The sequence below is a fragment of the Lampetra fluviatilis genome, chromosome 27, assembly GCF_964198595.1.
Source record: "Lampetra fluviatilis chromosome 27, kcLamFluv1.1, whole genome shotgun sequence".
Taxonomy (NCBI): Eukaryota; Metazoa; Chordata; class Hyperoartia; order Petromyzontiformes; family Petromyzontidae; genus Lampetra; species Lampetra fluviatilis.
Genome location: NC_136301.1, coordinates 9,242,534 through 9,254,955, shown reverse-complemented (window position 1 = coordinate 9,254,955; position 12,422 = coordinate 9,242,534). Strand labels below are relative to the sequence as shown.

At 58.0% G+C, this 12,422-nt stretch overlaps 1 protein-coding gene across 1 annotated transcript; it reads right to left on the bottom strand.

The window, feature by feature from the left end:
* Positions 1–4,375: 4,375 nt before the first annotated feature.
* On the bottom strand, positions 4,376–11,205 carry LOC144942467 (palladin-like). The gene is made up of 7 exons (XM_078869333.1): positions 11,173–11,205; positions 10,782–10,828; positions 10,189–10,294; positions 8,149–8,545; positions 7,058–7,271; positions 5,813–5,958; positions 4,376–4,509 (listed from the first exon to the last, which is right to left on the bottom strand). Exons 1-7 carry the CDS (start codon positions 11,203–11,205, stop codon positions 4,376–4,378), a joined length of 1,077 nt encoding a protein of 358 aa, XP_078725459.1.
* Positions 11,206–12,422: the final 1,217 nt, after the last annotated feature.

Sequence of the window (12,422 nt, the reverse complement as noted above, 5' to 3'; positions counted from 1 at the left end):
CGTTCACACGGGGGGTGGTCTCGCCGAGCCTCTCGTCGTGTTCAGGGAGGGCTCGTCCCGCTAGCCTTACCGTAGCACCAGGGCGTGGTGGTGGTGCTGGTGGTGCTGGTGCTGCTGCTTGCTGCTGTCGTGCGATCCCAGTTGGTGACATTTGCAGGGAATGTCGGCATCGGCGGTTTGGCCGCCGGGCGATGTGGGTTTTTCCGATGGCAGTTCCACTGCGTGTGTAGGTTTAGCTATTGGAGGGAGGAAGGGAACCCATTGCAGGACGGCGAAACGCCTCGTACCTTCACGGTCTCACTCGAGAACAGGGCGGCGGCGGGGGGGGGGGTGGGCGCACACACAACGACACGCGTGTCGGGGATTGAACTCGGGGGATGCACGTTGCTGCGGGAGGTGCCGGCAGCATCGCCGCCGTTGGACGTGTGGTGGTGTCACGGGACAAACACACATCGGTTACAGCAAGCAGCAGCACCCTTGGCTTAGCCGCGGGGGGCTGTGGGCTTTGGATCCCCCCCCCGCGCCCCCTCCCAACGGGTGGGGGCTGCGGGGTAATGCTGTGATCCCTCAGAACCCCCGCCCCTCGGTGGGGAATTGGTGTAAAAGACGGGGAGCCGGAGAGATGGGGGGGGGGGGCAGTGTTCGCGAGCCGAAGAGCCAGTTGAAGACTGAAGACCGGCTAGATAGACCCTGGGACGCCTCTGACCCGCTGCTCTTCTCGGCAGAGCAAGCCAGCGGTGTGACCTCAGAGCCGATGTCCTTCTAAGGGCCCGGGTCTGTGTGGCTGGTGGTCGGGACCAGAGCCTTGGCTGGGCCAGGTCAGGTAGCCCTCCCCTAGAGCCCTTAGCGGAGGACCTGGGAGCGTAGGTAGATAGGCACATAGCCTAGGGGTGGTATCCCAGTGTAGTGCGGGTGAATGGGCCGTTACCCCTTCAAGAGTTGTATACGTTGCCCTGTGCCAAAGTGAGTTACAATAAATAGTGTTGCCTTCACTTCGCCGTCTCTGTCGAGTGAGAACCCTCTACAGACGCAACGCCCTGGCGGCCCGGCGTCACACGCCACTTGTTGCAGACGGCGGTTCCATGCCGGCATGCCGCCCTGGTTAATACTGCGCCCGTCTCAACTGTACTCGCAACACGTGCCCCCCCCCCCCCCCCGCTTCGTTCGGTTGGAGCGACAACATCCCAGGACGTCTGATAGTGTCGGCCATTGCTCTTCCAGCGTCACGGTCTAAATTTGAAAATAAGGCTGCAAATGACTCGCCTGTGATTTACACACCCACAGCAGGCATAGCCCACGACTGGCAGCCGGCTACTGCACAGGGGATAGCTGCCACTGGGGATGCCCCCCCCCCACTCCCCGAAGGCTAGACCACATCGCAACTTCATCACCGACACAATCACCACTCCCCCATCACCACTCGTTCCACCGGAAAACTGCAGCACCAAGGGGCTATGGAGTGAACCACAGTCGGTTTATGAGCGGAGTCGAACTCTCAAACAGAATAAATCCGAACAATCCTCGTTGCGAGACTCGGGCTCAGGAATCCGCTTGAAAGTAGCAGCGAGCAGGGCACCACCTTGTGCTGAGAAGCCGCAGGCGATCTCGGCCGAGTGACTCGACCCTGTTCAGTGTCGACACCGTCGTTGCTTTCAGGGGAAAAAAACCTATGTACATCATGGCCGGCGTTTCAGGCAATGGACCTTTTTGATGGCACAGTGAAATGAAACGTGCGTTTGGAGTATGTTGCTACAATACATTTTCACAATACACTTCGTAGCTTCTGAAAAAGAGCTACATGAATCGTTTTTTGAGACACTTTGAAGAAGGCCCATTGCCCGAAACGTCTCCTATATATTCATCCTTTTGAGCAAGGGCGCAACAACATATTTCAACCACGGGTAATGCAAGATACGACTGGGCCTCCCTCCCAACTCACTCTCCATTAAATAGCGAGGGATGTTTCAACCCGTGTGAAAACAATATGGAGGCTATAGCTCGATATTATTTCACTTGCACCGTGTGTTGGGTTTAGAGGAAACCCGTCTCACCGTGGGAGCATTAATACAAATATTTAAAGGTAACAATACTCACGTTGTCATGCGTCTTGCTTTCATGCGCATGTCATTTGGCAAAAAAAGTGCGTTGTTCGGTAACAAACGCCAGCCAGTCGCGCGGCTATTTTACGCTGCATTTTTTTTAATTTGCAACTTTTTTGACATTTACGGTTGTTGGATTTTTTTGTTGTAGCCGACTGGGTTTCGCTGCCGAATACCCGCTCCCCCCCCCCCCCCCCCATAGTTGCGCCCCTGCCGAGTGATGCAGTGGTCGCCGATTCCATTCCAACTCTCGGCGCGACAGCTGAAACCATGGGGGGGGTCAAGTTTCTCCCCCCTCCCCGAACAAGCAGCAGCCGCCCTGTGAATGGGCCCCCCCACCCCCACCCCAACCCCCGCCGCCGTGAAGTCGAAGATCTGCAGGGTTCGTTCGTTGCGTGGACGTGGTGGGGTGTAGAGCGAGAGGCATTGGCCAGCGTTGAAGAGTCGACGAAATAGCACCTCTGTATAGCGGCCTCTAGTGGCTGGGGCGCATTGGCGATGTCGCCCTCGATGAGCTGCAGTGACTGCTGCATCTTCTGCCCCTTCCCCCACCCTGCAGGTCTCCCTCTCCTCCCTCTCCCTCTCTATCTCCAATTCCTACCCCCTTTCCTCCTCACCCCAATCCGTCTCCTCCCCTCATCCCTCTCCTCCTCCCCCCTCCCTCTCCTTCTCCCCTCTCCCTCCCCCCTCCCTCTCATTCTCCCTCTTCCTCCCCCCTCTCCCCCTTACTCCTCCCCCTCCCTCTCATTCTCCCCCTACCTCTCCTCCTCCTCCTCCTCCTCTCCCCTCCCCCCCCTCCCTCTCCTCTTCCCCCCTCCCCCTCCCCCCTCCCTCTTCCCTCCCCCTCCCCCTCCTCCTCCTCCTCCCCCTCCCCCCTACTCCCCCTCCCGCCTCCATATCCTCCTCCCCCCCTCCCTCTTCCCTCCTCCTCCCCCCTTCCTCTCCTCCCTTTCCCCTCCCTCCTCTCCTTCCTATTTCATTTCCTCCTTCCTCCTCCCTCTCCTCCACCCTCCCTCTCATTCTCCCCCTACCTCTCCTCCTCCTCCCCCTCCTCCTCTCCCCTCCCCCCCCTCCCTCTCCTCTTCCCCCCTCCCCCCCCCCCCCCTCCCTCTTCCCTCCCCCTCCCCCTCCTCCTCCTCCTCCCCCTCCCCCTACTCCCCCTCCCGCCTCCATATCCTCCTCCCCCCTCCCTCTTCCCTCCTCCTCCCCCTTCCTCTCCTCCCTTTCCCCTCCCTCCTCTCCTTCCTATTTCATTTCCTCCTTCCTCCTCCCTCTCCTCCACCCTCCCTCTCATTCTCCCCCTTCCCTCTCATTCTCCCTCTTCCTCTCCTCCTTCCCCCCTCCCTCCCCCCTCTCCTCCTCCCTCTCCCCCCTTCCTCCTCCCCCTCCCTCTCATTCTCCCCCTTTGCTCCCTCTCCTCCCTTTTCCCATCATCATCATCATCACTCTCATCATCATCACCATCATCATGGCTCTCATCATCATGGCTCTCATCATCATCACCATCATCATGGCTCTCATCATCATAATCATCATCATCATGGCTCTCATCATCATCATCATGGCTCTCATCATCATCACCGTCATCATGGCTCTCATCATCATCATCACCACTCTCATCATCATCACTCTCATCATCATCACCATCATCATGGCTCTCATCATCATCATCATCGCTCTCATCATCATCACCATCATCATGGCTCTCATCATCATCATCATCACTCTCATCATCATCATCATCACTCTCATCATCATCACCATCATCATGGCTCTCATCATCATGGCTTTCATGATCATCATCATCATGGCTCTCATCATCATCACCATCATCATGGCTCTCATCATCATCATCATCATGGCTCTCATCATCATCATCATGGCTCTCATCATCATCATCATGGCTCTCATCATCATCATCCGTGCCGGACAGGCAGAGGTCGCAACCAGGTACCCGATACCCGTACCCTACCCGATACCCGGCTACCCGTACCCGGCCAGGTACGGGTACGGGTACCCGTTTGCGACCATGGTGCGGCCGGGTACGGGTAGGCCGTGAGTCACTGGTGAGTCACCGTTTGTCACTTATTTCGGGTAGGGTACGGTTACGGGTAGGGAACGGGTACCCGTACCCGGCCGGGTACGGGTACGGGTACTAAATTTGCGACCCTGGTGCGGCCGGGTACGGGTACGGGTAAGGAATCAAAACCCGTTTGCGACCTCTGCGGACAGGCGCCATGGGACAGCGTGCGTCTAGGGGCGGGGGGGGGGGGGGTTCAGAGGGCATTGCGGGGGGCGAAGGCAGCTCGCACGGCGGCTCCGAGCCCCCCCAGAGCGGCGTAGCGCCCCCCGCCAGCGCTGCGACGCTCGCACCCCCATGGGGGGGGCTCCGGGGACGTGGGGGACGGTCCTGCACGTGGGGGGGGGGGGGGAGGGAGAGACGCACACGGGAGGACACGAGGTGAAGTGTAGGTCGAGTGACCGGATGAGCACGACCAGCGTACAGGAGGAGTCTCGTAGTAGTAGGTTTTTACCCTTTCAACTGGTACAAAACTGACACCTTTATACAAGGCATCATGTTTGCAATAACCACAACACAAGCAGTCAAAATGCAAACAAAAAGAAACAACTCTGATGATGATAATGATATGCACTGTCCTTGAAGTTGATTGGTCCACACCCGAGACAGCTTATGTTAGAGCCTAGTCTCACATGGTGTTGGACCAGATGACGCCAAAAGGCGGAGTCTCATTTGAGAAAGGGACCTGGGATATGAGTCTGCCACTGGGCCAGGGTGCTGCTGTGTGCGATTGCCATTGAGAATTTTTCGGGGGTCAGTTTTCAACACTTAGCACAATCTGGATTTGTGACGCCGGCACAATAGGCCACTCACTCACGCGAATGACGTCACGGCATCTTTAACGAGCACCGGGTGAAAGAGATGGAGCAATGTTAAGTTTCAGGGCTAACACACACCGCAGTATTTATCAGGGCGGCCACCGGATTCGAACCGCGAGCCCCGGCATTAAGCAGGGAACTCGCTACCACTGGGCCACCACGCTGGGATTAGAGCAGTTCACGTGGGCCCTGGGGGTACACGCGGGGATTGATGGGGGGGGGGACCTACAGGGGGCTTAGGGTTAATTGGCCGCACCCTGAGAGTGGGGGGCAGCGAGCGGAGTGCACGGGGTTCGGCACGGTCCCACACCGCACGTCGCCATAGCGATGATGAAAGGCTGTGCATCATCACCATGGTGATGGTGGTGATGGGGCCGCGTCACCATGGCGATGAGAGGGAATGTCTTCTTGGTTCTTTCGGTAAAGTCACGTAGAATGGAAATAATTAAATAATAAAAATAAAACATCATAAAATAATTCTCACGACGTTTCGGCCACAACGCAAGCAGCCGTCCTCAGGTGAAGAACAGGTCTGTCTCGACAGACCTGTTCTCCAGACAAACCTGTTCTCCACCTGAGGACGGCTGCTTGCGTTGTGGCCGAAACGTCGTGAGAATTATTTAATTATGTTTTATTTTTATTATTTATTATTCCCATTCTACGTGACTTTACCGAAAGAACCAAGAAGATGAATCCCTGCAGTCACGAAAGCTTTAAATCGAGAGGGAATGTGTCGCCACGACAGTGAGAAAGCGCGCGTTGTTATGCGGGGAGGGGGGGGCGTTGCCGTGGGGGCGTGGCGTTGCCATGGTCACCGTATCGGGGCTGCACGGTGACGCGCGCCGTGCACGACGCCAGGAGCCCGGAGCGCGAGCGGCAGGAAACCGAGTACCAGCCCGCGTCACGTGACCCCGCCTGGCCAATCACAAGGCACGCGTAGCCACAGCCGTCCTCGTGCATCCTGAGGGGGGGGCGGGGGGTCCGGGGCGAGTGGGGGGGGGTAGGTGAGGGTGAGTGGGGGTGAGTGTGTGTGGGTGTGGTTGAGTGAGGGTGAGTGTGTGTGGGTGTGTGGGTGAGTGTGTGTGGGTAAGTATGGTTGAGTGGGGGTGAGTGTGTGTGGGTGAGTGTGGTTGAGTGGAGGTGGGTGAGCGAGTAAGTGGTGGTTGAGGGTGGGTGAGCAGTGGGTAAGCGTGGGTGAGTGGGGATTAGGAGTGTGAGTGAGCGGTGGGTGAGCATGAGTGAGGAGTGGGTGAGCGTAGGTGAGGAACGTGGGTGAGGAGTGTGGGTGAGCGTGGGTGAGCAGTGGCTGAGTGTGGGTGAGTGAGCATGCATGAGCGGGTGAGTGGTGGTTGATCGTGGGTGAGCAGTGGGTGAGCATGGGGGAGGCGCGTGGGTGAGCGTAGGTGAGCAACGTGGGCGAGGAGTCTGGCTGGGCGTGGGTGAGTGGTGGGTGAGTGTTGCCGAGTGTTGGTGAGTATTGGTGAGCGTGAGCGAGGAGCGTGGGTGAGCAGCGTGGGTTCGGAGCGTGGGTGAGGAGGTGGGTGAGGTGTGTGCGTGAGTGTGGTTGAGTGAGTGTGAGTGTGTGTGGGTGTGTGTGGTTGAGTGAGGGTGAGTATGTGTGGGTGAGTGTGGTTGAGTGAGGGTGAGTGTGTGTGGGGGTGTGTGGTTGAGTGAGGGTGAGTATGTGTGGGTGAGTGTGGTTGAGTGAGGGTGAGTGTGTGTGGATGTGTGTGGGTGAGTGAGGGTATGTGTGTGTGGGTGTGTGTGGGTGAGTGAGGGTGAGTGTGTGTGGATGTGTGTGGGTGAGTGGGGGTGAGTGAGGGTGAGTTGGGGTGAGTGTGTGTGGGGTGAGTGTGGTTGAGTGGGGGTGAGTGTGTGTGGGTGAGCGGTGGGTGTGTGTGGGTGTGTGTGGGTGAGTTGGGGTGAGTGTGTGTGGGTGAGTGTGGGTGAGTTGGGGTGAGTGTGTGTGAATAAGTGTGGTTGAGTGGGGGTGAGTGAGTGTGTGGGTATGCGGTGGGTGAGCGGTGGGTGAGCAGCGTAGGTTAGGAGTGTTCACTCACCGGGTGTGTTCGGAGGGGTGGACGCTCTGCTTGTCCTTGAGCCAGGAGAAGGTGATGAGCGGCCCCTCCTCTCCGTCCTCCCCGCCGTGACCCTTCTGGGAGGTCGCGACCTGCTGGGAGGTCGCGACCACCTCGAGGCGGAAGGGCGATCCCTCCTCGGCCACCACGTGTCTCAGCGGCATCACGAAGTGCGGCGGCGACTCCACCTCCATCGCTGCTCACCGCACTCAACGGCGTTAGTCGCTCACCACACTCACCGCACTCACCATACACACCATACACTCCACACTCACCACACTCACCCCCACACTAACCACACTCACCACACTCACCCCCCACACTCACCACATTCACCACACTCACCCCCCACACTCACCACATTCACCACACTCACCCCCCACACTCACCACGCTCACCGCACTCACCGCACTCACCGCGCTCACCATACACACCACACTCACCACACTCACCGCGTTAGTCACTCACCACACTCACCATACACACCGCGTTATTCACCACTGCACAAAACAAAGATCTCCCGTATAGCCTTAACAAACTGTTGGTCCAAGTGCTGTCAGCGAGCACCTATGAAGGCTGGAACGGCACACGAGGGGGTGGGTGGCCGGTACCACGCCCGGCCGCCTTTGTCTCCCCAGTGGTGATCTTTACACACCGCACCAGGTACACATTTGACGCTGAATCGACTTAGGGGAGGCCCAGGACCGGTACAGATAATCGTCAACGGTGTTGGCCATGAGCGGCAATTGAACTCGGGTCACCGGGTTTCGTAGCGCAGTGCGCCAACTGCTACTACACTACCGCTCCCTTAACTACTGCACACCAACTTGTTCTCACTCGCGCTCGCTCACTCCCTCTCACCCTCCTTCTCGCCCTCTCTCCCACACGCACACACACATGCACGCACACACACACGCACACACACACGCACACACACACGCACACGCACACACACACACGCACACACGCGCACACACGCACACACACGCACACACGCACACACACGCAACCGCACACACGCACACACACGCACGCACACACACGCACACACACGCAAACACACACGCACGTACGTGTGATTGTGACGCGTGCGCTGCTTTCGCTCTCCCCCGCCGCGTTGCGTGCCACGCACGTCACCAGCAAGCCACCGGGCTCGCTCCGACTGCCGGTGCCGCCGGTGCCCCCGGGCCGCAGCTGCAGCAGCAGCAGCAGCGAGTGCAGGCCGCTCTCCTGCACCAGCGCCCGGCAGCCCGCGGTGCGGCCGCTCACCGGGTGGCCCTCCACGCTCCACGCCACCTCGGGCTCCGGCAGCCCCGTAACCTGCGCCGCCACCGCCGTCGTCGCAGGCACATGGACGCAGGCGAAGGTCACCCGCGTAGCCGGCCCAGGCCGCCGGGGCAAGTGCGCGCTCGGCAACGAACGGCGACTGTAATGTCGCGTCGCTCGCGCCAGGCTAGGTGTGCTTTGAGGCTACCGTGTGAAGCAGAGGTCGCAACCGGGTACCCGATACCCGTACCCTACCCGATACCCGGCTACCCGTACACGGCCGGGTACGGGTAAGGGTAGCCGTTTGCGACTCTGGTGCGGCCGGGTACGGGTACGGGTAGGCCGTGAGTCACTGGTGAGTAACCGTTTGTCACTCATTTCGGGTAGGGTACGGGTACGGGTAGGGAACGGGTACCCGTACCCGGCCGGGTACGGGTACGGGTACCCATTTGCGACCCTGGTGCGGCCGGGTACGGGTAAGGAATCAAAACCCGTTTGCGACCTCTGATGTGAAGTGTGGTAGGCTAACCTCTGGCCGGATGTCACTGGGACAGATCCAGGTGGCGTGGGTTGACTCACTTGCACACGAAACTATAAAGTATTCTTATTTGACTGGGTAAGAAGGCCCACTGAGAGACAAAGATCCCCCGTATAGCCTTAGCCAGACTGTTGGGGCAAGTGCCGTTAGCGAGCAGCACCTACGAAGGCCGGCACGGAACACGAGGGGGTGGGTGGCCAGCACCAAGCTCGGCTGCCTTTGTCTCCCTCGTGGCAATGTTTACACACCGCACCAGGTACTCATTTGAGGCTGAATTGACCCAGGGGAGGCCCAGGTCTGGTTCAGATAATCGTCACTGGCGTTGGCCGCGAGACTGAAACAGGAGGATTTCTCCACAATTCTGGCTGTTGCCTGATGAGGCTGGTTGCAATTACCGACGAACCGTCGTGATCAAATTGTAAATGTTTAAGTGACTTTATCGAAATAACCAAGAAAAAGAATCCCTGCAGTCACGAAAGCTTTAAATCGAAATTTAGTAATTAACTGGCATGTTTTGTTTACGTAACAAACCTTACTAATTGGCTAAGTCGGGTGGTGGCGGGTTTAAGGATGCATTCAAATTTACGCAATCTAACCCCAAAACACCTCCGCTATAGAAAGCATTGTTCGCGAAAGCCGACGTGTTAAACAGGTCTACTGTTTACACCATTGGAACCTCATTTGCCAGTAAAAAATATGGTAATTGTTTTTTTACCCTTCTATCTGGCAACAAAACTGACACCTTCTTTACAAGGAGTCATATTTGCATAGACCACAATACCTGCAGTTGTAATGCAAACAAAACACACAACTCTGATAATGTATGCACTGTCCTTGAAGTTGATTGGTCCACACCCGAGACGGCTTTCCTTAGAGCCTAGTCTCACATGGTGTTGGACCAGATGAGTTGTGCACCTTTTGGCGTCATCTGGTCCAACCCATGTGAGACTAGGCTCTAAGGAAAGCTGTCTAGGGTGTGGACCAATCAATTTCAAGGACAGTGCATACATTATCAGAGTTATGCTTTTTGTTTGCATTACGACTGCAGGTATTGTGGTCTATGCAAACATGACTCCTTGTAAAAAAGGTGTCAGTTTTGTTGCCAGATTGAAGGGTAAAAAAACAATTATCAGGTCTACTGTTGCCGCAGAGACTTGCATGAACCTCCATTGCCGTGGAGATGAGTACTACGTCACCATGGAGGACCAGTGTCATTGCTCCCGTTGCCCTGGAGACTCACGTGACCCCTCTCCCTCACCCCGGTTGCCATGGACACGGGGGTGGGGTGGAAAGGGGCAGGGGGTGGTACCTTGCAGTCGAGGCGGCAGAGATCCCCCTCGCTGCCGGTGACGTCGCTCAGCGGCTGCACAAAGTGAGGCCGGTAGTACTGCCGGGTCAGAGGGCACTCGGGCACACTGCACACAAAGACAAAGGTCCCCCCTATAGCCTTAACAGACTGTTGGCGCAAGTGGTGCTAGTGAGCACACACGAGGGGGTGGGTGGGCCAGGACCACGCCTGGCCGCATTTGTCTCCCTAGTGGCGGTGTTTACATGTCGCATCAGGTACTCATTTGAGGCTCAGTCGACTTAGGAGATGCCCAGGACCGGTTCAGATAATCGCCAAGGTGTTGGTGGCTATGCGCGGGTTCGTAGCACAGCGCATCGGGATCATGCGTGGGTCATGCGTGGGTCACGTGGGGGTCACGCGGGGGTCACGTGGGGGTCACGCGGGGTCACGTGGGGGTCACGCGAGGGTTATGGGGGTCACGTGGGGGTCACACGAGGGTCACGTGGGGGTCAACCGAGGGTCACGTGGGGGTCACGTGGGGGTCACACAGGGGGCCATGCATGGGTCACATGGGGGTCATGCGGGGGTCACGTGGAGGGTCACGCGGGGGTCACCTGGCCCCCGGGTCGCTGGCGATGTCTGTGTCAGACGTGACTGAGTCCTGGAACAGAAACACGGGAGAGCGGGCGGTTGTGCGGCTGTTGTTGTGAGGCTGTTGTTGTTGTGTTGGCGTGGTGGCGTTATGTGTAAGTGGTGTGCACAGTTTGCGTGGTATGCTGCGGTGTGCTGCTGTCGTGCATGGTGGACGCGGAGTGGTGTGTTGTTGGCTGTGAGCTGCTGTATGGTGGACACGATGTGGTGTGCTGCTGCCTGTGTGCTGTGTGGTGGACACGGTGTGGTGTGCTGCTGTATGCTGCGTGGTGGACACGATGTGGTGTGATGCTGCCTGTATGCTGCGTGGTGTGCTGTGTGGAGTGCTGCTGGCTCTGAGCTGCTGCTCCTCACCTCGTATTTGTTCCCAAACAGTCGCCGCGCCATCTTCTCCTCGTGCGACAAGCGCGGCTGTGTGGGGGGAGGGGTGGGGGGGGGGTTGACGGATCACGCACCGACCTGACCTGGAGTCCTTCCACTGTGATGGTGGTGGTGGTGGTGATGGTGGTGGTGGTCGTGGTTATGGTGGTTTGGTGGTTATGGTGGTTTGGGTGGGTGTGGTGGAGGTGCTAATGTTGTGGTGCGGTGTAGGTGGTTGTGATGGAGGTGGGGGAGGTGTCGTTGTGGTTATGGTGGTTGTGGTTGGGTGGTGTGGTGGTGGCTGTGGTGGTGTGGTGGAGGTACTAATGTCGTGGTGCGGTGGACGTGGTTGTGGTGGAGGAAGTGGAGGTGTGGTTGCAGTTATGGTGGCCGCAGTGGTGGTGGGGTGGTGCTGGTGTGGAGGCTTGGTGGAGGCGGTTGTGGTTATGGTGGCTGTGGTGGTGGTGGGGTGGTGCGGTGGAGGTGGTTGTGGTGCTGGTGGGGTGGTTGTGGCGAGGTGGTTGTGGTTATGGTGGTGGGGTGGGATGCCTGTCGCGGAGTGGATCTCATGTGCAGTCTCTTCTCCAGGTCCTGGATGAGTGCGTCCTTCGACTGTCGGATATCACGCTCCGACATGGACTTCCTCACCCTGGGCACGCGCACACACACACACAGACACACATGGACACAAACACAAATATCCCCCGAATAGCTTTAACATACTTGAGGAGCAAGTGCTGATAGCGAGCACCTGTGAAGGCCAGCACCACGCTACGCTCGTTATTGTGAGCGTCACTCCTCCGCCTTCCGCTGATGTTGGAGGGCGACTGCCTCAAACTGCCCAGGAGCATCCTTCACGAGCCTACTCCACCGAGGCAGGCCGATCTTAAGACCCCCGGTACCGGTCATTGGCAAGTGCACTCAGCTCCACATCCTCCTGTACTGCATCACTCCATCTCTTCTATAGCCTGTGCCGTGTCTGTTTAGCCACCTCTATCCGGCCAAACAGAAGCTGCTTGGACACGGGGTGGCTGAGCATGCAGGCTCCATGACCCAGCCAACGCAGCCTCACCTACTGGAGGAGCTCACCAATGGGGCTCTGTCGAGGTCTCGCAAGCATCTGTGAGTTCGTCATACTGTAATCCAGTCCGGTTTCAACCCAGGATGGATCGTAGGCAGGGTCAGCCTGAATATTTCAAACCGGCGCAGAGGGTCAATTCGTGGCCTGCACGTCTCGCAAGCGT